The 25,291-nt window shown below is 35.5% G+C and overlaps 1 protein-coding gene across 2 annotated transcripts; it reads left to right on the forward strand.

The window, feature by feature from the left end:
* The first annotated feature begins 964 nt into the window (after positions 1 to 964).
* LOC138178726 (uncharacterized) lies at positions 965 to 25,160 on the forward strand. 2 transcript variants are annotated; one of them, XM_069110905.1, is made up of 12 exons: positions 965 to 1,473; positions 14,858 to 15,101; positions 15,995 to 16,149; positions 16,625 to 16,836; positions 17,238 to 17,382; positions 17,547 to 17,786; positions 18,280 to 18,649; positions 18,746 to 18,926; positions 19,041 to 19,204; positions 20,429 to 20,632; positions 21,371 to 21,538; positions 22,173 to 25,160. In XM_069110905.1, the coding sequence occupies exons 2-12, from the start codon at positions 15,005 to 15,007 to the stop codon at positions 22,739 to 22,741; spliced, it is 2,505 nt and encodes an 834-aa protein (XP_068967006.1). In that variant the 5' UTR covers positions 965 to 1,473; positions 14,858 to 15,004; the 3' UTR covers positions 22,742 to 25,160. The 2 variants fall into 2 exon arrangements, with proteins under 2 accessions (XP_068967006.1, XP_068967005.1); XM_069110904.1 differs by having other exon boundaries at positions 965 to 1,469.
* Positions 25,161 to 25,291: the final 131 nt, after the last annotated feature.

The raw sequence follows: 25,291 nt of genomic DNA on the forward strand, positions 1-25,291 counted from the left end.
CGCCTCTTGTTTGTCAAAACAGAAGTGTATCACAGAGAATCTGAAATTACAAATATCAACACGAGACTATGAAATTACTTTGATGACACGTGACTTCATATTTTTCGCAAGTTAACGAAAAAATTAAACACAAACCTAGGGATGTAAAAAAGACAAAATTATTTCATACGCCTGATAGTTTAATAGGAGAAGAAGAAATAAAATAGATGGAAAAGTCACGAACCTATACGTACGTAGTATGTTGATCCCTCACGACGTATCACCATTAATGGTGAATCCATCCGTTTCGAATCCGCTATATGGTGTGCTTATCCTGCCTTAATAACGGCATAATGATGTGTGTCAAGGATTCGCAACTCGTCGCGATGAAAAGTTGCAGAAATCTGCTACCTGTTCACCAGGCAACTGACACCAGACAGATAAAATAATCTTACAACCTCGCGATACCGTTATACGAATAAGATCGAACGATTAATTTCAATTTCACTTCCGATTCGAACAGGAACGATGTGTACGGATTATCGGAATAAATCAGAATAAATTGAAATGAATCAGAATAAATCAGAATAAATCGCAATAAATTACTAAATGTCAGATTCGCTATTTGGATTCTCTTTTTTTTTTTTTCTTTTTTTTTGGTTTATATTAAATACTTCATATGCTGTTTAAAACCAACAATCCAACCGATCCATCAAACAGTTTACCAAACACCATCGTACACGCGATATGCACGATAATCGATGGATGAAATCAAGTTGCCAATGAAACCAGTGAACGACCAATGAAACGCTTGTATCTTAGAAAAATTACATAAAATTGAACGAAAAACGGTTGCACCGGTTCCTTATCGTCCATACCGGCTATCAATGGGCAGGTAAATCGACGTGTTCCGTCGCGGTCATGGTCTTAGATCCGATTGGCGTATTAGAATACACGTATTTTCGAGCTGGTGCGTTGCCATCGACGATCGGGTCTGGCAGTATTGCGCTTGACAGCGCGCAGAACGGACCCAGCGGCGATTCTGTCACTTCTCGAGGGTCTGAGAACCGCGATTTCGACGCGTTGTTCGATCTTTGTTGTCAATCGGACACGCAGACATAAGAATTCTTAACGATAATCCCGTATCACGTAAAATCCTTGCATCCGAGTGTCTTCGTCTCGCGATCCTTCGTTTCGTGAATTTGAATTAGAATTGAATTAGAAGATTTGAATTAGAATTTATTAATAAGAATCTTGCAGTTGGATTTTCAAACGGAAACAACAGAAAAGAAAAAGAAAATAAAAATAAAGGGGATAGAAAATTTGAAAATTCCGAGTTGAAGAAAGAGTGCGAAGAATTGGATTTGGTGAAGAATTTGAGGGGCGATTTTAAAAAATTGGAAAGTAGGCCGTCCTCGTGGCTGGCCGAGAATCTTTGAACGACGAATTGCTTGATGTCTCTACTTCCTGGTATTGAATGGTGGACGAATGTACGTAAGTTGTTCATTTTACTCTCAGGGTAATTGTTGTTGATATAGTTAGGTGAATGAAGAGGCAGAGTATCTCGTGTGCGTGTGGTGGTTTGAGTGGTATGAATAGACATAGTCTGTTTATTGGATGGTGATGTCGGTGCTTCCTGTTTGACGTTTTTTTGTGCACGCGTTGAGCTGCCGGGTTGTGAGTATAGCGAGGTTCTATCATAACGTCTATGAAAGATCGTCCTGTGAATATGAAATCCGGTTCATGGGAATTTTTAGCTTCGTAACTGCACGATAATGCGGTTTCGTTTTGAAATAATCTCTGGTACAAGTTGGACGCTGAAGCTTCGTAACGATATAAGCCACCGTTCTAAAACAAATATATTCGAAACTCGTCCAGTCTTGCTAATATCTAGACCCATTCGAATACCAGAACTCCGTTGAAAATCCTTTCCAACGCGAATCTATTTTAATTGTCAATAATTTTTGAACTTGGGTATTCAGAAAACAATTAGAATCGAATCGAGATAATATTAGGAATCGGAGAAATAAACGATCCAGACGAATAGCGATAACCATAAGGAAACAAAACCACCTTTCTAAACGATGGGAACTACCTGAAAATCAGCTACGACCATACTTTTCTCGTATTTTATTATTATAAATAACGTTCTACTTAATCATACACTGTGTAAAGTTATGCAAATGATAGATGACGTTTAGCTCGAAGTTTAGCCTAACGTATTATGTAAAAATATGTAAATTATATAATGTTTCTTCAACTTTATATAGCAGACTACAAAACTGAGCCGCGAGTTCATGAGTATCTTTGTGCAATTTCTACCGGTGGACAGGCTAACCGTTTACACGATGTTACGGTTAATTCAGCGTTCGAACACCGCGCCGTGAAGTGTAGCAAAATTTTGTCCATGGGGGAAAAGAAGCGCGATAGAAGGTACAAAAGTGGCATTCATCGATGTTGCAGAAATTGTCGGCGCTCGTCCACGGTGATGTGACCGGTGACGCGTGTCCGAGGGTACTAATAATGTAATTTGTGAGTTCCTTTCAATGCTGTGGACGGACTTGGCAGTCGTAGCGAAGCTAATAGGCAAGAATTTTTAATAAAGCGATGCTTTTCAGCGAGATCGCCCCCGACAAGACATTCGGTGAATTTTAAAATCTTCAATTCGCATCCGCTATTTTTAGCGGTGGAGAGTAGCCTCCACGAGCTCGAGTTTCCGGAAGTTTAATAAAACGGAGCAAGAAAAGTTGGAGCAACTGAAACTACCTCTTAAACGTTTGGATTACTTTTAACAGCGGTGGTTCGCGAAAAGAAACGCTGGCGCGGTTAAAAGGCATTTCGTTGTTTCCAAGAAATTTTGGTGGCCAGTTTCGTGAAAAGCTTGTGTCGGATATTTTTTATTGCCCGTTTTCGGATAATTTTCGAACAATTTTCTCGCGTATCTTCGCAGACAGTTTCATTTTATCTGCCTTCTTCGAATATTTGCGCTTGTAGCTACTATAATGTCACGATATCTGTTTCGAAGAATAAACGACGAGAAGTTTTAGATCACAGAAATTTGTTCAGAGAGAGTCTGCTGTGTTCAGATACGTAATTCGATATTCTGATAATAGTGTAATTATTATTGAAAAACGTTATACTGTTGCGCACGAAATACGTCGTCGCCACGGTGCATAAATTTGAGGGACCATTCATTAAACGATGTCCCATCGTCCATCGTTATTGATTACGTTAACTACGTTAAGGAGGAAGAAATTTGTTCTAAAGCACTTGTAACGTATATTATACGTTAATTAGATATTTCGTCGAAGTATTCAGAGAGTCCTGTGATTATTTTTCATTGATAATTAGATTATTTTTCTCACTCTTTAGCACGACGTGACTATTTCATATTTGAACTCGGAAAAGGTGCCACCAAGAAACGTAGAATCCATACATTTAGCATTTGAAGAAGGTTACGCAAATGTTAGGAGACTTCAACGTTGCTTTACGAAATTCTGGTGGCTGGTCATTTGTTTATAGGAAATAAACCACGAAGGTCAGAAAATAGACAATAATGTTTTAAGAGACATCAAAGGCAATAACGTTTTAAACGAAAATAAATTATTCTGCGAACGGAAAAAATAGAGAAGATAGACGCGCTAATTTGGCGTGAGTTAACTAAAATACAGAAGTTTCGGCGAATGGAAATAGCCGTGCAAAACACACACCTGTCGTTTTATTCAAGAAACATAATGGCGATTGTTCGATTATCTATATTTACTACGTTTCGCAACCTAAGCTCTGTAATACTATAATTTATCGATTACTAATATTAGTAGATCGACCTGATCTTGTTGTTGTGTCTTGGAAATTTTCACTAATAATAGATATCAACTTGATCGTGGAAAAGCGATCCGGAACTGCAATTGCCAAATTTATGATGCGTTTTCGCGTCGATTCACATTTAACCACCGTTGTGTATTCATATTTCAGTATCGCATCCTTCGTAGCAAAGAATTATTTTTTAAGGAAAAAGAAACAAGAAAAAACACTTGCAGTAGTAGCGGAGACGGTTTGATCAGATAGAAGCGGCGAAGATTGAGATCCGCAGGATATGACAGATAAATCCGAATCATATTTTAATCCTTGAAGTTGACAGGTTAGCCTTGTCATGCACCTACGTTGATTTCCGTCTATTCAATGACGATTACGTCTTTGTAAACACCAGAATTATCAAGCGATAGCGATATTCTTTATTTTTACTACTTTCTGGAGGGACCTCTTTTTATATTTGAATTATTTACTATCAAATGAGATCATAATTTAGAATTGAAATTAGAATTAATATTAATCTTCGTCCAAATGCAAACATGGACAACGATAGGACGCAAAACAAACGATAAAACTGCAATTTTCTGCGATTTCCAAACAGCGGACGATAGGAGATGTTTAACTGAGAGAGGCAAATGATGCGGGACAATTCTTCCAACGCAAAAATTTAACGACAATGCGTACCAGTGATGATAGTCGAGTAAACGATTCCCATGGCAATCCATCTACTCCCTATATTTGTTTCAACCGGGTGCATTATCCAGAAACGTGATCCTCTAATTGTTTTGAGTGGCGCATCATTCGGAGTATTGATCAATGACGCAGATCGGACGATCTGTCATCCACGGTGACGCGTGTCGCGGACTACTAACAACGTAATTTGTGAGTTCCTTTGAATGCGCTCTGGACTCCGGAGGTGCATACGGAGTAACATAGGAGCTGTAATAGTTGTTGAATACACTTGACCCGATTCGACGGCGTCGCGTCGCCGTCGTTGCCGCGTTCGTAACAGTGAAAGCGAAATCGAAATCGAAATCGAAATCGAAATGGAACGCTCGATCCGATTCACCGATTGTTTTTTCTTCTCTCGAGCGATGGAACAACGCTGCACTTTGTTGCGTTCGAACCTGCGTTTCTTTGCCCTCGATCTCCGTAGATCTTTCCATTGAATTGTAGTCTTGGGAGAATTCACAGTCCAGAAAAATGTCAAAAACGGATCTTTCTGCTTTCATTGCAAATTCTCATAATTTTATTATATAATATTTATTTATAATCGTATCGTGCAAAGTCTTATGGTACTTCGATCGGTACGAACGAATGAAATTTTAATCGATCTTCTATCGTGGAAATATCGCAAAAGCTACAGGATATCGATTATTCCAAGTTTAACAGCTCCGAGAATAAACAGAAATAGCTATTTTCGAGTCGTTAGACGAAAATAAAACACTGCCGGCTATTTACCGAAGTAAAATTGTACATTTTCATTAATACGAGGTTTATCGCTGTGTGAATGGACTTAAAGAAAACGACATAGCTCTGAAAAAGAACCTTTGCGGTTAAAATATCCAATCATAAGCGCGATACTCGGTTGCCACGAGAGAAACTCGTAAATCTGCATGCCTATTTGGCAACGCTTGTCACCGTGTTTACGTAACTATAGATTTTGCTTATTGTTCGAAATCTATGTCATGAAGATTAGCAAACCGATACCACGGTGAGGGAAAGGAACGATGAAATAAAATAACGAGGTATTAGTCTTGTGAAGAGATGGAGAATCATTAAGCGGCAATGTTTCAGTGACGATTCTTATAGGAATTTTGAAATCTGGCAAACTTCCCCTATTGAAATTTATTTATTATTTGAAATAATTTCTACGAAAAATTTCCCGATTTTCAGTTACAAAAAAATGTCTTTGTTAACGCGCGGATATTTCCTTCTTCGAATAGAATCTTTGATGCACGTGATGCATCTCGAAAAATGATCTATTCGTTTCTTTGTGTCATTTCATATTCGCAGGTGATTTATGTAAAAGCTATTTCGATGAAGTAAGTTTTTCGAATGCTAATGAGACTAAATCCTTAAAGTAAATATCGCGGAGAAAACTGTAGAATCACGCAATACATCGCTAAGGAATAGAAAGGTATCTCACTCGCAAGATAATTGGAAAGGTAAAGGCACGACGCTGGAATATTGGTGTTGATTTAACAAAAATTAATTTCTAAATGGGTTCGTAACCTTAAGAACTGCACAAATAATGAATGTAGAGTAATTGTCGTTGTTTTAATGGACTTTAATTTGCATGCAACAAAGAATAATACATGAAGATAGATCATACTGTATAATAAATTAAAATGAGATGACATTAAAGAAACGAGAGATTTTTATTTTCATCTTTATTCAATGTTTATTTTTCCTAATAGTAATAAATTCATTAAAATTTTTGCTTCGCGCTAATCATCGTTAGGAACCTTTCAGTAGTCACGCACGTGTACCTAGAAAAACCATTCAGTTATAACCGACCCACCTTTGTTACCTAAACAATATTGCATTGAATGAGCAGCCTCTTCATTATGAATCATAGTTTGTTCGTGCCACAATATCATTTCAATAACTAGTCTTTAATAGCATTAATCATTATTCTGTATTTTTCGTATTTCAGTGTTAAGCGTTTACAAACTCGTTACAAGTTACTCGTTGAATAATCAAGGATTTAACATACTTTCTTCCTTACAGATTGTCATTCTCACATTATGCGCGTTAGGAAAATCATTGAAAATTTTTGCATAGGTATCTAATATTCGATATGTATATATGGAATATATAGGTATATACATTACAGACCGAAAAGATAATAGTTGAGAATTAGAGTTTATAATGAATTCATATGTAATCGGATATCAAGCATCGTTATAATATTAAAAGATTTTAACTGAAATCTCTACGGATCCGAAGACCAAGTTGCAATACTTCGTTGATGCATCGTAATTTTGAAAACGAATCTGCGAATCGTATTAGAACATCGGTTACATCGATGCTGTGCGATCAAATATGTAACGACACGAGAAACAGATCTAACAGTAACTGGATTAGAATTGCGCAACGAGGAATCATTTTACAACTTACAGTCTGTTCCGCGTTAAAAAGCTTACCAAGATCGTATCCGAAGTTGTCGCGTTTCATAGATCGTAAATCTGAGAAAATGAAATCTGTACAGGCGACAACCTAAATATATGTGAAAGAAAAAGGAGAAAAAATCGCTGACTTTTCAATGGAAAAAGATGTTCAATAGGTTCGTGGTAGAATTACGAACAATGAAAAAAGTAGGAAAATACACGAGACAGGAATGATTCTTAATTGTTTCAATTGCTGGAAACTAATAATCGATATTGGAGCTGCTTGTTACGATACACATGCGTCAACATCTTTTTTTACACATGCCTCCATTATTCCATTTTCATTTTCACGTGACAATAAGATAATACGTCGTAATGGGCATTGTTAAGGAGCCGGATAAATTGCTTCAAATTTGCGATACGTCGACCTACATGTCTTTTGTTTTATTTTCTCTCTCACTCTTCCCTTCTCCTTTTCTTTCTTTTGGACGCTTTAAATTCGGAGGATCCGAGTGACTTTAATCTGAATCTTAGTCTCAGTCTAAGGGCTGCTTTTGGAATGTTGAAAATAATGTAATTTAACAAATTATTGGTACGTACTATTTCGCGGATACCAAAATGATTTGGTATTAATTTTGCGATATTGAAAAGTCGCTGATTTCTAGTAGATTTTCGTTGAAAAATATTTATTAAAAAATTGTTTCGCTATTGAATTTGTTCGTCGAATGACGTTATTAAAATAATAGTAAACAACGAGATACTATGGAACCATCCGTATCGCGCTGCGCCATTTTTAATGCCTTTTCGCTCGTTCACGGCACATAATCGAATAAAATAAGATAATGACGAAGATTTATGACGATACACACGTATACATACGTGTGTGATCCAATGCAATTCTTTCGAATCAATGTTCCAGACTGCTGTTTAAATCTTTTTCGTTTTCTTTTCAACAGCGAAATATGTCAGTTACAATAAGTGTAACGACGATGATACCATACAATGATTGCCAAAGATCTTCTGACCTCACGTTAACAAAAAAATCAGTTTCTAAGTATCTCAAAAGTCTCTGCCTGTTTCATTCGAAAAATGAAGAATCGAATCTATTCGATATTTAATAATCGAATCTGAATCTTTCTTAATTAAACACACAACTTGCAAGTTAACCACCGCTGATAAAATTGAAGTTTAACGATAAAACAAATCTTATTCGATGTACAACTGTGAAATTGAAAACAAGAAAAGGAATAACTTGCACAAATTCACTAACGTTACTAGTTAATAAATTAATGCGCAAGAAGTCTCTGCGAGTAAAATTAAAATAAATATAAATTAATCGAATATAATTTATATTAATTAATGGGTCATTGGGCGAAAAGTTGCTGGAAGTAAAATTGACGACAAAATAGGTAAATGAAACGTGTTGTTGGTATTCGTTTGTTCGAATTCCGGTCTAAACATTATCTTTCTCGCTGGCTGACCACGTCAAGAAACTGAAATCAGTACAAGAAAAGCATACTCTTCTCGCGAGCTTCCATAAGTAACGCGTGCCAAGCCTTGAATAGAAAACGTGTCCTGAGTTGTTGAGCCACGATGCTTCCGTACTACTTGAGCTCTGCTTGTCTTCGCGAGCCTCCATCTGTCACATTAGAATCGTGGTCGCGAACAATTACAAAATCTCGTCCTTGCTTTGGCGTCGACGTTCCTGTCAAGTTGAATCGCCATTGAAACTAGCTATCGATCTTTCAACTGACTAATTTTATGTACACTGTAAAACGTAAGGAATATTCCCAAAGTGTGAGTGGCGTTCAATATTAAAATATGAGAGTAATTTACATGTTCGTTAGGTGTTAGTGAGTTCGCTCAATGAAAATCGTCGAAGTTGCTGGAAACAACGTCGAAATAGAAATAAATTACTCGAATATAATAACGAGTATCAGCTGATAGATTATCAGGCAAGGAGTCCTTGATGGTACAATTAAAATCAAATTAACAATTCAAAGTCGATCGAAGGAAGAATAGAAAAGAAGAACAAAGTCAAGTTTGAATCGCTTATCAAGCAACCGTAGGCAGCAATTACATTTTTTTTTTTCCTAATTGTGATCATCGTTATGAAAGAACTTGCATTAGGTTACACGAACCAGTCCTTGTATATTATACAATGCTATTCATTGCAAATATATACCACCGTGTTTTTAATTGAAATATTCGTATGGTTAAAAACAGCGGATGGCTCGTTTACATTGTAAAGTTTATCGCAGACTGTGTGCTAAGTGTTTCCATTGTTGGAAGAATAAAAATGACACCGTATCGGAATGTAATGGAAAACGCGACAAGGCATGAACTCGAGCAAACACGATCGCATACCAAGGCTAACAAAAAAGTTCAAGAGAAGACGAACGACGTAAATACTGCCTGGTAATGGTAATCTTACGTGATATTCTAATCAGACACGTATGTATCTAGCGCGATTAATGCGCGATTAATCTCTCGTACAAATTTTTCGCCTTTTTTCCTACTGTTTCTTAGCTGTTGTTAAAAAATGCCTCCGAAAGAAAAGAAAAGAAAACGGAAGGAAAAGGAAGGAACGAAAAGGGAGAAGCAGAATGTTTCAGGAAGAGGATACTTAACACTCGGCTCGTCCGACAAACTCCGACGTCTTACGAATTACGCAATTATATTTGTAATGGGCCAACATTCAGCTCCGATAACGCTGACAATTCGCGGTAATTACCGTGCCGTATCTCGTAATACCAGGTCGCCTTCGTCTACCAAGACACCAAGTCTTCCGATGGAAAGGAGCAGAAGAAATAAAGTACACCGAAAAAGTTATGTTTCTCGACCGAGTGATTTTAACGTATATTTTCCTGTTTCTCTTCTGTTTCTTTGGAAGTTGGAAAACGACGAAACAACGATGAAGGGTAGATGAAAGTTTCGAAGGAGTCGAGAGTTACGTGCTTTTTTTATAATGGGAAAAACTTGTTTCTATAGTGTTTCGAAGTAAGCGCGTAAAAGTTAGTTTCTATCGAGTGAATTTTTTAGATACCGGGAAAGTTTCTTCTCGAGTAGAGAAACGGCTTATAATAAATAGATGTCGTCGAAATTGTTGATATTTAATATTCTGGTTATACGTGACTAATTGAATATATAGGTATAACAAGTATGAAAAGTGATATGGAAACATGTCGCATTGGAAAAAAATGTCTGAATCGACGAGTAATGAATATCGGATGAGATATCGCGGTATTTAATAACGCTAAACACCGTTACATCATGAACATATTGAGTATGATACATAGAATATCTTTTCAGTGTGATAGTAACATATGGTTAATTCATTATCGTTAGGGAAACTGCTCGTGAATATAACAGTGGGAAAATAATACGAGAAACGTAAGAAATTATTTGCAAAAAATGCGAAGAAATGTGTCTTGAAACGTGTTTGATATGTCGATAAATATTCATAACCATCAGAGAGACATTTTAATGTTTGTAATGGAGTAGCTTGTAAATTTGCATTGCTACGAGCAGATCGTATATCGATCTAGAGCTATTATTATTAATTTTATTAAGACACGAAAGATATTTTATTCTTTATGAATATTTTCTGACGATTAAAAAAAATCACTTCATAACTAATGATAAACTAAGGATAAACTATCTTTTTGATACCTTTTTGTTTTCTTTGCAATGTCTCGCGTCGCGTTTATTTTTCTAAAAATTAAGTAGATGAGAGTTATCTAATGAAAAGAATTATGAGAGACTATTTTGTACTTGGTGAAATAAATAAAGCATAAAATCAACGCTCCACCGTGGTGTTATGGAATATTTATCGATTTGTACGAACGATTCGGATCTATTCGTTACCATTTTCTTGTCTATTCTGAATGCATATATAATTTCCATTTTTGATGATCATCAAATCTGAATTTCATAAACTTGGTACGAAAACCTTAGTAGTAGATACTTTGGTACTGAAAATTCGTTGTTCTATCTTTCATCCGTAAACTGTGGACTTAATAATTCTATCAGTAATTCGCGTGACCAGAGTCTACGAAGCATCTTACTAGCGTTAGAAGTACGAAAAATATTTTCCCCCTCTGTTATATCGATTATGTCACGATGCCATTTAGAATAACAAATAGCGCCGAGAAAAGTTTCTCTGACATAATTCTCTTACGTTATTCGCAAGATAATCTTCTTCTACTCGCGGAAACAAACCACAATTCATGTTAAATTACAAAATAATCTTATAGATTGCCGAGATGACAAGGACACGATTATTTCTTGCGCCCAATGAAAAAAGAAAAGAAAAAAAGAGAAAGAGAAAACAAATTTTCATGAAACACGGAAGAAAACGCGTAAGATCTATAAAGATCCGAAGAAACGAGCTCCTTTGAACTCTGATTTTTTTTTTCACTGAAAATAGCTGAAATTAGCATTCTTCGAGTCTCCGGAAATGGTCATCGTGTTGCACATAAATATCATTACGACCTTCAATTCGTTATGTCACCGTTCCGTGGCTCGGTATAAAAGGAAAAATTCAAGAATTTATCAGAGAAGTCGTGTATCTCGACACACATCTCGATCGATGATGTTTCAAAGAGAGTTTTTACGCGTTGATCGTGATTGTAGTTGAGGTACGGTAATGATTGCTGTAATTCATCCCTGAAGAGAAGTCATGCACGGTTTCCTTGTGAAAACGTGTGGTATTTGCTCGATGGTTTCAATCGTTTCGTAACCGAGCAGAAGATGTTTAGTCTCGTTAACGTCTCGTTCGATTGTTGTAATCCTTTGTTTAAGACTGTTTTGGCTCTTTTGCTTCTTAATCTCGATTAGAGTCGGTCTATGATAAGGGTAGACTGCGATCGTCGATGCATATGTCGCGTTCGTTTTTAAAAATTGAACTCTCAAATACGACTGTGTAGTTTTCTACGATAATACATAATTCACTAAGCAGATAATAACGTTAGTGGATGGTTACAATAGTTTTTACAAGATAGAAATTATTATTGACATGCTCCATAGGTGTCGACAGCAAAAAAAAAAAAACGATGATTGTTGCATATCGTAAATTATTAATTAATTGAAAAAGTTTCCCTTTACTTGTTATATGTATATTATCATGTACTATATAACGCACAATAATATGTATAATAAAAATTGCAATTTGTATAGAGCAAGAGAATTACAATAGAAGAGAAAAAATATATAGGTTTTCAATTTCGTATTGTGCTTCGGGCTAACCTGTCATTAGGTTACATTTTACCATTAGCTTGTTTAATGGTCACCGAGAGACAATAAATTACAGCGAATTACGAGGATTAAAAGAATTACAATCGCGCATTATCTACCGTAACTTACAATACTAATTTCGATTTATCTATCTTGCATAAATTAGAAATAACTATCAGTTAACATACACGATGAGACTAACATGACGCATCTATTATGCAAATCGTACTTCCCATGACTTTGGTAAAGGAGACGGTGATCTTTTGACTTCCTGTTCTAATTTCTTCTTTTGAACACTTTCCTTTTTTACTCTCGCGAAAGAAATACAGTTATATAAAAAGTCATTTGATTGTCGATTCGCGGACGTCAATTTCATACCTTTAACGCTTCGAAACGCAAATCTTCGGTTATTGCAACGTCATTTGATTTGCACAGCTGATGGAACGAGTAGGGTACGTGCCGGACATTTAAAACACATCTGGTGGAGCTGATCGCGAAACAAACAGCGATATCCGAGACTCGGTTTATGGATTGGTTCTTGAATTTCGTACAAGCGACACCGTTATCGACAATTTTAAAAACAATCAGCAATTCGATAAAGGAAACACGAAATTCAAACGAACGACGCGCTTACGGACTGGCATTTAATCGTACGATCCTATGAAATTTCCAAGATATTTCATTACGGTATCCCTTTGCGTAATTCAATTTGTTTCGAACGTAGATACGATTTAAAAATTATATTTCGTTGTATTTCATTACATCTTTTGAAAGCACTAGATCACGTTACGAAGGAGGGTCGTGGTGACGTTCGAAACATTTAAGAAACGTGTTCATCGCGGAACTAAACTAGTTTTATTTTCAGAATCAAACGAATGATCTTATAAACTAGAAACATGTGTTGGAAACACGTCTAGTAAATAATAAATAATATTTCGTAATCGAAAAGCATAGAAAGGTGGTTTAATTAGAGTTAAACGATAAAGATGGTAATAGAATAATAATAGTGTTTCGTTAATTAGAAATTACTCGTATGGAAAATATCCATGACACGATACAGATTACAAGGAAATTAAGCCAGCTTGGAACTTGGAGCAGGTTAATGTACGACAACCGCGAATTTCAATAAATCACGAGCAGAACAGCGGAAAAAGATCGAACCCATGGATAATCAGCTACCTGCTCCATCGCGTATATGCAGAATTGCGTAACCTGACGATGCGTAATTACCATCTCACTATACCGCCGTTTCCGACACACGCGCCAATTTGAATTATTCATTTCCCCGCAACAGTTTATTCGTAGCTTTGATTTAAGATCGAGTCTCTCATTAAAAAGTAGCAGAAAGTGCCGTTACGAGAAATTTTCTAATTATTCTTTTATTTATATCTATATCTTTTATTTATTCTTCGATTGCGTCGGGAATCGGTATCGTATTAAACATCATAGATACCTATATTTGGTCGTCATTGATCCTTCAAAGCGGAAACTGACGTACAACAGCGTAACATTCATGGTGTGTGGCGTGAATTGTTAAACCGTTATGTAAAAGTCATGACATTCGTATTGACACATCATCCACTGTCACGGCTACCGTTTCTTGTCCACTGTCAATAACCAAGCCTTTATTAGAGAGTCCCTCGTTCTAAACATCTCTATTCCGAAAATAGTAGCGCATAATCGAAATCTGAAGAAGATAGTCGCGTTAACATGATGTACAAATCCATTTTTCAGGATTTTACGATTTTTATTATGTTAGTCTGATTGGTCGGAAGAAGAAGATTTAGTGTGAAATTGAAATGTGGACTGTACGTAGTATAAACGGACGAAATCTTGTAGAATTAATATTGCAACGATTAATATCACTGCTCGTAATATAGTAAAATCTACCAATCATAGTACTCTATCAATTGATTTAATTCTTGTGCATATCGCTTTTGGAATATAGGCGGGAGCTTTTCTACGTCTCTGTAAATAATTTCATAGCGCGCGTAATGAACAATTTTCCGAAACTCAAATATGATTTTATAGTGTCAAAAGGAAGAGACAACAGTGTTCGTTGTTACGCTGTAACTAATGGCAAACGTCGTCTATCATCATTTTCCAATAACTCGAAGTAACGAAGTAGGTCTAGAAGTTTGTTTCAAATAAATATTTGCACCCGTTCGACCAGCTAATGGCTCGTGTTACCGGATGTAGTACAGTACTCGATGATCGTACACAGAAAAAATCAGCTGACCCCAGCCGAGGTGCAAAGTTGGTCGTCTGCGAGCAACGGTATTTTCATGGAATAAATGTGTCATAATCGATTTGGTAAAGTTTGGCATGCCTTCTGCCACGAAATTCGTATCGCCATTGTAAACCTTGATTAACATTCGATCCAACTTTCTTCCGATTATTATCGCTCCGTCCTCGTTAACGTTTTATAATGCCATGACACTCGCAAGTAGTATATACGCGCGTACTTACAATGGCGTGTAAAATTATTTTTAAACCGACGGATATTATATATTTTCTCGAAAAAGCTGCGTCAGTGAAATTTTATTCGAGCCGATTATATTTGCTTTATTCTCTCTTCTTTTTTTTTTAATTCATATTTTAAGTTATGATGATGCTATGCTAAATAAATACTGCCTTGTTATATTTATTGTTACGTCATGTAGGTCGCAATAATACGTCGAAACGTTGACTTAGGAAGCGCGATCACTTTTTTTCAGTGGGAATAAAAAGCATGCAACGGTGACGCTGTGTTGTTAAAAATATGCGTGGTGCTTGATGCCATTCTCAATATTTGACTGGAAGCATACGCTGTTATTACTTACGAAACTCTTGCACACGACTGATCGTTCCTCGAAAACGACAAAATGATGCTGATCAAGAGTTTCTTCCGGAGGATCATCAAAGACTTCCGGCACAAGGAGTTGCTACCTCTTAAAATGATATTCTTCGTTCAAGCATCGAGTAAGTATTTCTCACGATTGATCGATCGTTAATTAAAGTTAGTTGAACAGCAAGTGTTAATATCTCCACTTTTCGTTTTATTCGAAAATTACGCGAATGAGTCTATAGATTTGTTACAATCTGATCCGTTACAATGATTATTCGAAAAACATTTTACTGAAAATTTATATTATTTTTTCCGGAATTTTTTTTTATCCATCATAACACAGAAGTTGCTACTCTTTGACCAGACAAACCAAATAAACCAATATCGTTGGTAGTAAATTGCAAAAAATTTGGTGTTACGTGGAAGTTTAAAAATACATAGGAGAACGTAATTTCTTAGGACAACATCGAAAGTTGTATTCGTTAAAGGATAGATTCGGTTCATATACTCACTGAAGCATAGGTTAGATTGATATATCCATTAAATCATAAGTTAGTACGTTGTATATACATTGAAATATCCACTAAATCATTCTCTCGACAGTAATATATATGTTGAGCGGTATTTCTTGTTGCCAATTTACTTTGACCACATTTTACACCTTCTTCGTGAATAATTTGAAGGAAAAACCGCAGTGCTGATTTAACTTTCGCACTTGGCAAGGTCTTAAATTCTGTATTTAGAATAGAATACTGTTTCCGGTATATTTCCATCTCTTTCTTGATTCATTTCATTCTTAATTTGTGATAATTTATCTACATCCATTTACGTTTTAATTCTATATAAGGTAATAGTAATTCTATAATAATTTATTTGTGTTTATCTATACAATAATTAAATTATTAATAAATAATTAAAATAAACACTTTGCTGTATTTCAACTAACTTTTTCTTCGATTTTCAATCTCTCTCGAGATTATTACGTTTTGCGTAATGTAATAATACTATCTTTAATAATCGTTTTCAGCGCTTTATGTACTTTATCCATATTTGACGATACACATGAGGGAGCTTGGCATAAACGTGGAAGAAACTGCCATAATGAGCGCCATAACGCCAGTGATCGCAATGGTGATGCCACCCTTGGCTGGAATGTTCGCCGATCGCGTGGGAAATTTCAAAGTAAAACTGCATTAAACGATCACGATATTTCCATATGCGCCACTCGAATACCAACAAACTGTAGATATTAGATTGCCGCGCTCAATAAACGACGAAAGCTTCGATCAACCATTGAAAACCACACGAATCGACACGTTTTTTCTTTTCTTATCGCACAAGTTCGTCGACTCGAGCTTCGAGAAGAAACTGACGTTTTTTACACACGTAAATATCAACGTCGATAATTGTATCACGGGATAATTGCAATTTCTCGCTTAGAAAAATGCCGATTCGTTTAAATCGCTTATCGTTTGCTACATTCTCGATACGAATAATAAATTGTTCGTATCGCTTAACTTTCTATAGCGCTTTCAAATACCATAATTCTTCTAACGATCGTTGCTCGAATTTCGTCTCTCGATTTATCGTTAGTTGGCGATAAGATGGAGCAAAAGAGGAAGCAAACCACTGACATTGAAACTATGTTCTCATTCAGATCTTATTATCTCTGTTCTCATCGTTCGGCGGAGTCGCGGCCCTTTTATTGCTGCTCGTGCCGATCGGTAGGATAACAGTGGAATTTCCAGACAGAGTCGTTATGGACCTCGGTTGTACAGGGAATAATGGGTTGCTTTACACCATGAGCGAAAATCATCCTTGCGAGACCAGCTTGCAGTCCAAGATCTCCACCAGGATAGAGAGTTGCGGGTAGGTAAGGATACGTGTTCGAACGATTCTGCGTTTTTATACTCGAACCAATTCCGTTGTTCATTGAATATCCGATAACTCCGTTTATTCTTTTTTTTTTTAATCTTGTCAAAAATTAAGTTAGTATCGTATGTTGACGATCATTTGATCTAAACTCGCGTTTAACTTTGTGGAATTATAGATGCTCGATGGAAGTTGCTCGATTCGATACAGTTCCTTTAACCAAATACGGCGTATTTTCTGAAATACGTTTTAAATAATATCCGCAATTACAATGGCAATCTATATTAACCTGGATTTTATTTCACGAGCAAAACTAAAATCATCTTACGCAACGTTAAATATCAACGTATACGTCATTGTGGCTTTTAATTAAAAACGTTTAATCTACCTTTTTATAGTTACATGTGTCGTCTAGACGTTCGTAATGACACCGAAGTGCAGTCAATTTTGTCGTCAAGGCTGTACACGATTAAACGATACAACATGGAAACTGGCGCGAATTCTTCGTTCAGGTTTTCGATTGCTCAGGACGAATTGCCACAGGTAATTGATTTAAGCAATTTTAAGTAATCGATTCCACGTGGTTTATAATATCTCGTAATTGGAATGAAGTAATTTTAATTGATCTTTAGCAAAGAATCGTAGAAAGGGATAATTTTGATAAAAATTGTACATTACGTTCTCTTAACCGATACAATTTTTTACAGGAAATAGAAGAAGACCTAAGGGAGCACCGGAAGCTAAAGAACAACGAGTACTTCAGGACGTCGATTCGTCAACTGTATGCAAACGAGTACTTCTTTCCATCGAATCGACTGTACGAGTTTTCATGCACCGTGTCGGGATTTATCGAAGATTTCGAAATATCGACCCTAGAACCTGCCATGTCGAACAGAATATACGAGAACCGAACTCTCTGCACTTTCAATCCGGTTATATCACGAGAGGTGAAGTACATAGACAGACTCGTTTAAAAAATACACGATACTTGTTTAAGAAATAGAGAAAGTAGAATAATTGTGAAATAATGGAAGAAAATGTCTATTTAGTAACGCGCTTACTTCGAAAATGAGAGATACTTTTGTGTTTTATTTTTTATCGATATATTTATGTAATACGTGCTAGTATTTTTCTAGATATACTTTTTAATTATCTTTTCACACTCTATATGTTTCACACGAAGAAGTTTCGAACGCAGAACGAATTAGCGTAACTAATATTCATTAAAAAAAAAAAAAAAAACACTCTCAAAACGAACACTTTTTCTTAGTTCAGTGAAAATGAAATTTGCTCGAAGATGATACGACTGCCAATGAGAGATGCTTTGTCGCGAATTAAATAAGAATCAACCAGTATGGGATTTTTCGATCATTTTTTCTGTCATACGTTATGCTTCGTTATTCCTCGTGTATTAATCACTGTATGTTATATAACGTTCAGGACAATACCAGTCAAACGACGAATTATCATTCGTACAAATCGAAGTTGAAAACGTTGGAAGCCACGGACGAAGATTACGGGATGAAACGACGAAGATACCTATCGGAAGAAATCGCGTGGACAGGAAACGAATTTCAAAAGATCACTTGTGGGAATCCTGATCTGGATACAGACAGGATATCTGTGACTCTACCACTTTTTAATTACTCCGTGAGCTCCGAGCCTTACAAGATCCTAAACGCGGAAGACTGCGGCAAAAGATGTATCGTCACTGCGCCTCGTAAGGAGATGTGCTCGAACAAGAAGACAGTGATCGAATACAACATAGGAGTAACTTTCTGGATGTATTTCGCCATTAGAGTGTTTATCGGTGAATATTGCATCTTTTATTGTTTCCTCTCAAATTGTCTTACTTTTTTTTTTCTTTTCATTAAACGTAGAACGACGTCTCGAAATTTATTCGCAGGTGTCATCGGTGGAACTACGTTCGCTATGTTCGAGGGTGCGGTGATCGCTATATTGCGCGAACAAAAGGCCGATTATGGTCTTCAAAGAATTTATGGCAGTATCGGTGGCATGATTTCGTCGCCACTGTCTGGTCTGCTTATCGATTACGCGAGCACTGGCAAAGAGTACACGGACTTCAGGTAAAGATTCATCGTTTCAAAGACGTTTAGTCGTCTCGTTTCTATGAATTTGTAAAAATGATATATAATATAGAAGTAATGTAGAAATTCTCAGAAATGACATACATTTTGCAGGCCAGCGTTTTATTTGTACGCAGGCTTGAAGCTTATCTCAGGGCTGTTAATGCTCGCCATTAATTTGGAATTCAAGTCACCGTCTACAAATGTGGTTCGCGACGTTTTCACCGTGCTAAGGAACATCGAGGCCGCGGCTCTCTTTATCGCCTGTTTCATTCTCGGTAAGAATCTCTACGTCAATAGCAATCATTAATGTTAACATTGATATTAATAGTAATATTAGTAGTAGTAGCATTAGTAATAATTTCTTGTTTTGACAATTTGATGTAAAGCGGGAGAAGAAATTGTGCCCTGTTGAATTATCGAATCGTAGGAATTCTTAACTTGCTGTGAACTTGCAAAGCTCGAATAAGTTGCGTAATCTTCGTCATTGCTGGTTTCCGCTAATCTTTGATACACTGATCGACTAATGAAATTGCAGTGACATTGACATTCCTCATCGATGCTGCGAAATTGCGCGTACTTTTTAAAGTAATTCGATTTTAAACGCCGATTGCGTTATACTTCCTCTTTCATTCGTTTTAAACGCACAAAGGTACTTTTAAAACGTCAAGTATAATTTTAAAATTTGTCGTTTCTATCGCAAAATTGTTCGATAGATTTTTTTAAGCACATTGAATGGTGTTACAAATATGAAATTATCGGACGATCTTTATAGCGACTACAATTTTAAATCTTCGTTATCCTTAATGATCGAAATTCATAATTTGTTTAAAATTTATACTTTCTTGTTGTAGGACCATTTAAAAGATTTCTTTGTGGGAAAACTGTGCATACGACGAATTTATCATTTTGTATAAATTTTTATCAGAAGATCTAACGGTTTCTATGGTGTTCGCGTGACTTGGAACATCCATCAAAAGTTTTTAGAACTTGAAACGTTAGTCACGTTAAATGCAGTGATTGCACCGTCCCGCTCGTTTTATTCTTGTTAACATCAATCTTAATTTGAGGAGTGAACATATTGAAACGTATCAATTAAAATTGGAGAATATCGATTCGAGGATTAGCTTGAAAAGTTAATGGAACAAAACGCGTAATGGATTCTATAAATTTCATTCATAACGTCGTTTTTAATCATCCCCGAAACATTCTGAATTGTAAGAACTGCGAGAAAATTCATTTTCTCGTACCTCAAAAAGAAAAAAGTGTCCAAGATATTCTCTACAGTTTAAAATCACAATGTAACTAAACGAGATATACTTACGCGTCATTAATCAAAAACTCTGGTCAGTTTTTCCTTCGTCGTGATAAATATTTATGAACGCAACAAATTCTAAGAAGCGTAAACTTCTTTAAAAAGAATATCTCTGCTTAATGAGCTTAACGCGAGCAATACGTTATAGCCTGATGACTTTGTCGAGATAAATTCTTTTTTTCTACAGGCACTGCTTGGGGATACATCGAATCGTTCCTCTTTTGGTTGATACAAGATTTAGGAGGATCAAGATCACTCATGGGCATCACCATAACCGTAGGCGGTATTGCCGGTATACCATTACTGGTACTATCTGGTCCAATCATATCAAAGATCGGCCATGCCAATGTACTTTTTATAGGCTTCGTTTTTTACGCCATAAGACTTTGCGGTAAGCGTTCATTTTTAATTCTTACGAGTCTACTTCATCTGCATGATGCTCCTGATAAACGTATGATAGAACTTTCTTTGCCCTGGTAAAATGAAAAAACAACTGGCTATTAAGCAACTTTATTTAGGCATGTTTTATATTTTGGAGTTTGAGATAGCCGACTCGAGGATAACGTCACTTAGCATAACGCCAGAGCAACATGTATGTAAATGAAAGAATAAGGAAGTCGATGTTAGGATGTTTAATCGACAAGTTTTACGAAGATTATGCGTTGCTTCTTTGGTTCACTAAATTATAGCTGGCTCGACGAGGTGGGAAAAGAAAGAGAAAAGGAGAATGCGATCTTAGAAAAGATTACAAATTTTTATGGTAGCGTGTAAAGGTAGATACATAGATACAAATAACATGATAATATAGAATGGACAGGAAATAGTGATGCAATAACACGTTAGAAATAAAACGACATGAGATAATGCAACACACACACGCGCATATAATTTTAAGAATTAAATCTAGATGGTATTCGAAGCTAGTGAATTTGTGTGAACGAAACAGATATCGTTCACTCGCCACTGTAATACACTTGATGTATTTAAAGTATTTACTTTGCGTACTTTTTACCATGATTTTTTATTTCTATACCTGGTAATTAGGTTTTCATATAAAGTCATTGTATAAAGATGTAGAAAAAAACTTGCTTTACGTTTCATTGATTTTTAACTGCTTTTTGTTTTACAGGATACTCCTTGATATACAATCCTTGGCATACTCTTATTTTCGAAGCGTTAGAATCTGTCACCTTGTCACTTAGTTTCACCGCCGCTGTTACTTACGCAGCGAAATTATCCACTACGACCACTGACAGTTCGATACAGGGATTATTAGGCGGAGTTTATTACGGAGTCGGTGAGAAACACTTTCTCTTGGATAATTTTACAACCTTTTCTGCCCTAGATTTTTAACGCGTTGACCTTCCATTGCGACTGAATTTCTTTCTAAACTCGTTAATTTGTGCGCGTGACGCCAACGTGGCGTCATCAGCAGTCAATTGATATTAGCTCGTTACTTAGATCGATACTCGTAGATTTGACAACTACAAATCGTTTCGACATAATTATCTTTGAAAATAATATTTTAGTATTTATTTTCAAACGTACTTATCGTGTCTTATTATCGTTCGTTGTCATACTTGTTACTTTCGTTTAAAATGAAAAGCCTTTAAATCTAATTTCGCGTTCCTTAGATGCATAAACGCCACGCATTGCTCACCATACCGTTCTAATTATATCGTTATACGATTATATATAATTGTAATTATTATACCGCGAATTTCTATGCAATTTCATATCTTTCGAAACAAAAGTAAAAGAGTGGAAATTTGCTCCGCTTACTAACAATCATAACGAGTAGTTTTATTGTATATTTATAACAAATTATAATATCTATACACTGTATATATATAAATTCCGTGTATTTTCCTACTTTTACACGATAACAGTCCACAATCTACCAATAACGATCATTCCTTTAATGCTTCTAGGCAAAGGTTCAGGAAGCTTGATCGGTGGATATCTAATGAAAGCCTTTGGCACTCGACCGACCTATCGAATCTTCGCAATGATAACTCTCATCACCGGTATAATGTACTACATCTTCAACGTGGCTTACCTGAAAAAGCAGCCACAGGTGGAAGGTAACGACATCGTGAAGAAAAAGCCGAAGAACCTCGGCAATCAAAACGGTGTTGAAAATGGCATCATCGAGATCGCTTTGGAGGAAAAGAAAGGCGCGAAATACGACGATGATAAGAACGAATCGAGCAATCTAGCCGGAATCGACAATCAGGCTTTTAGCAAGGAAGAAACGGATAATCGAAAGACGAACAGTCTGGAAGCTATCAATAACGCGAAGAATCTTGACAAAATCGAAAAAATGCCATCCGAAACGAGTAAGAAGTTCGGTGTGAAGAGGTTGAAAAGGATGCAAACCGACGAACGTGATCGAGCGAAGGAATGCTCGAAGCAAAACGGCGCGACGAATCAAAGCTTTGAGAACGATCAATTTAGGTGTAACGTCACCGTAGAGAGACAACCGGAAGACAAGAAGTGACGAAGTTGCCCCAGAGATCTCGATACTCTTTCCTTTCTTCGTTCTTTATCGCGAAACCACCTTTGTACCATCGGACAGGTATAATATATAAACGAGGCGTTGTAAAAAAAAAATGGAAATGCGAACGTAATCTGGCGCGTGTACGGAAATTTCACATTGTTCAAGTTTCTACACGTTGCTCGTTAGCGAAGGTTGCCGAGTTAAAGATGGATTGGTGTTGTTGGGAATTATTCGAATCTAGTTAATATCTGCACAAAATTCAAGAAATTCCGGTGATCGTTGTCGATTTCGTCTGAAAGAAAAGAAATGTAATTTACATATTTCTATGATACGAAGTATTGAAAGTTACAAGTTATAACATGATCCAGCGATTGCATTTTTGTAATAATTAAAAGGATAATTGTTTGTACTTGTACTGCACCATCGAATATCCTTTGGAGTACATAGTCGGTTTATTGAACTAAATATGAACACTCGAATGGTCCGATTTAAATCCCAATTGGAGAAGAAAACGATATTACTTAGGAAAATTTCATAAGAAGATTTAAACACGTTAGATAAAAATATGCTATAAATAAATGTATTGTTAATGATCGTATATGCGAATTTAAGGTAGTGATTGAATTTGTTACTGTTCGAACAATTATAAAAAGTATACCAATCCGAAGTGTTAAAAGTTGTTTATCCATAGTTGAATCTCGCCCGAAAAATTTCTTCGGGATTACTTCGTAACAAATAGCATCGTGCATGTACTTCACACAATGTCAGATATCGAATTAATTTTATTATACATTTTTAAGCATTCGAAAACGCGTACAGAGAAATGTAACATTCTACTTGTACTAAGCCTAAGGTAATGTAAAATCTTTATTTTATACGTATTTTTTCCTAGAATAACATCAAATTAATATTGATATTACGTGTAAAAGCGATTTATAATAATTTTTGCAATAGTGATACAAAGTTGTTAAATTATTAATAGATGAATCTATTTGACGTTATCGTGGGAAATTGTGGAATTAATGTAAAAATTTATATGATTACTATTGTTAGAGATGTTAAACAACAAACGCCGTACCATTAAAAAGTGGAGTTTTAGATTTCTAATTTAAAATTATGATGTAATCTACACAACTAAATTATTGACATTTGACGTAAAAATTAATTTTCTCTTGTCTTAGATATTCAAAAGAGTTCTCTTAAAATTAAAATCTTTATTAACAGAACATTTAATTACATATCATATAATTATAAGATGTTACAGAAAATATTGCTTTGTAAGATATTAATTTATTATAAAAGAGTGAACACTAGTAGATAAATATTGGCAATATTCTACTTTGAAGAAATATATACTTATTATTATTGATACTAAAAAGAAACATGAATCTCATAGAAGAGTACTGACAATTCTGATATAATATATATATATATATTTATATGTATATTTCAAGAAATGTTAATTAAAAAAATATAGTAGAAATATAGTTGTAATAATAAATTACCCTAAGTAAATGTTATTATTAGAAGCATTATGAAAAAGAAATAAACGTTAGTGACATAAAAATACTCATGCTGACAAGTATAATACTAATTACGACAATAATATGGGATATTAATATTCCAAACATCGTATAAGAATAACATTTATTATACTAATCGGTTCATTAAAACACACTAATGAAGTATTGCAATCGCGTGTTTTCTAACAGAACACGGCACATACTCAAATATCTCTAACAATACGAATTGTAGAAATCCTTTTTATAATCGTGTATCAAGGTAATCGTAAATTGTATACAATTTTGCGTAGAAATTATTCACAGAAATCGATTATCTATATCTATACACAGTGAGTCACCTAAGAATTTGAACTCAAATATTTCCTATTACTACTAATTATACCAAAAGATGTTTCAGATAAAAGGTATATGACTTCAAGGAGGATATATTTTGATGTTTCTAACTTTTCTGTAGGTGAACACGTAAAGCTCATGTGGAGATCAACTTTGCCATTTTAAACGGAATCATATATTTTTTAATAGAGTTTACAGCATCGACATTATTTCAGCTCAAACTCCTAGACGACTCACACTGTACAGTAACAAATTGTTTTTGAATAACAGACTTTAAAGACCAAGGGTATGAAGTTTTAATATATACAAGCAGGTTGTCAAAATAAACGCAAGCGTGTTATAAAATTATTTTTAAACGATAAGAAGATAATGACAGTTCTCCAACGGGGAACCATAATGTGATATAATTATGCAGGAAATAGCGCGTAATTACGAGTCTCCATAGTGTACGATAACCGAGTTACATCGTTTATGAGCAGGATAATTAAGAAAGGATTACTCTGCTCTATCGTAGTTCGAATAGAAAAATAAACGAAAATATAAATAACCAAGATTATCTTTCATTACTTCGAACTCTTTCATAGTATTTCATAATATTCATAGTCCAACAACGTGAATATGTTACAGGTAAATCGAGGAGCATGAAGATTAAAAATAAAAAGAAAATATCGAATGAAATATCCTATAAATTCAT

This window comes from Bombus flavifrons, chromosome 4, assembly GCF_040668555.2.
Source record: "Bombus flavifrons isolate JBK064 chromosome 4, iyBomFlav1_principal, whole genome shotgun sequence".
Classification (NCBI taxonomy): Eukaryota; Metazoa; Arthropoda; class Insecta; order Hymenoptera; family Apidae; genus Bombus; species Bombus flavifrons.

What these genes read in the sequence shown, in the direction of transcription:
- LOC138178726 (XM_069110905.1), top strand. Translation starts at nt 15,005, where the DNA reads ATGATGCTGATCAAGAGTTTCTTCCGGAGGATCATCAAAGACTTCCGG. An exon ending in ACCAGGATAGAGAGTTGCGG is followed by an intron (nt 16,837 to 17,237) that starts GTAGGTAAGGAT and finishes ACCTTTTTATAG; the next exon opens with TTACATGTGTCGTCTAGACG. An exon ending in CGGAGTTTATTACGGAGTCG is followed by an intron (nt 21,539 to 22,172) that starts GTGAGAAACACT and finishes TAATGCTTCTAG; the next exon opens with GCAAAGGTTCAGGAAGCTTG.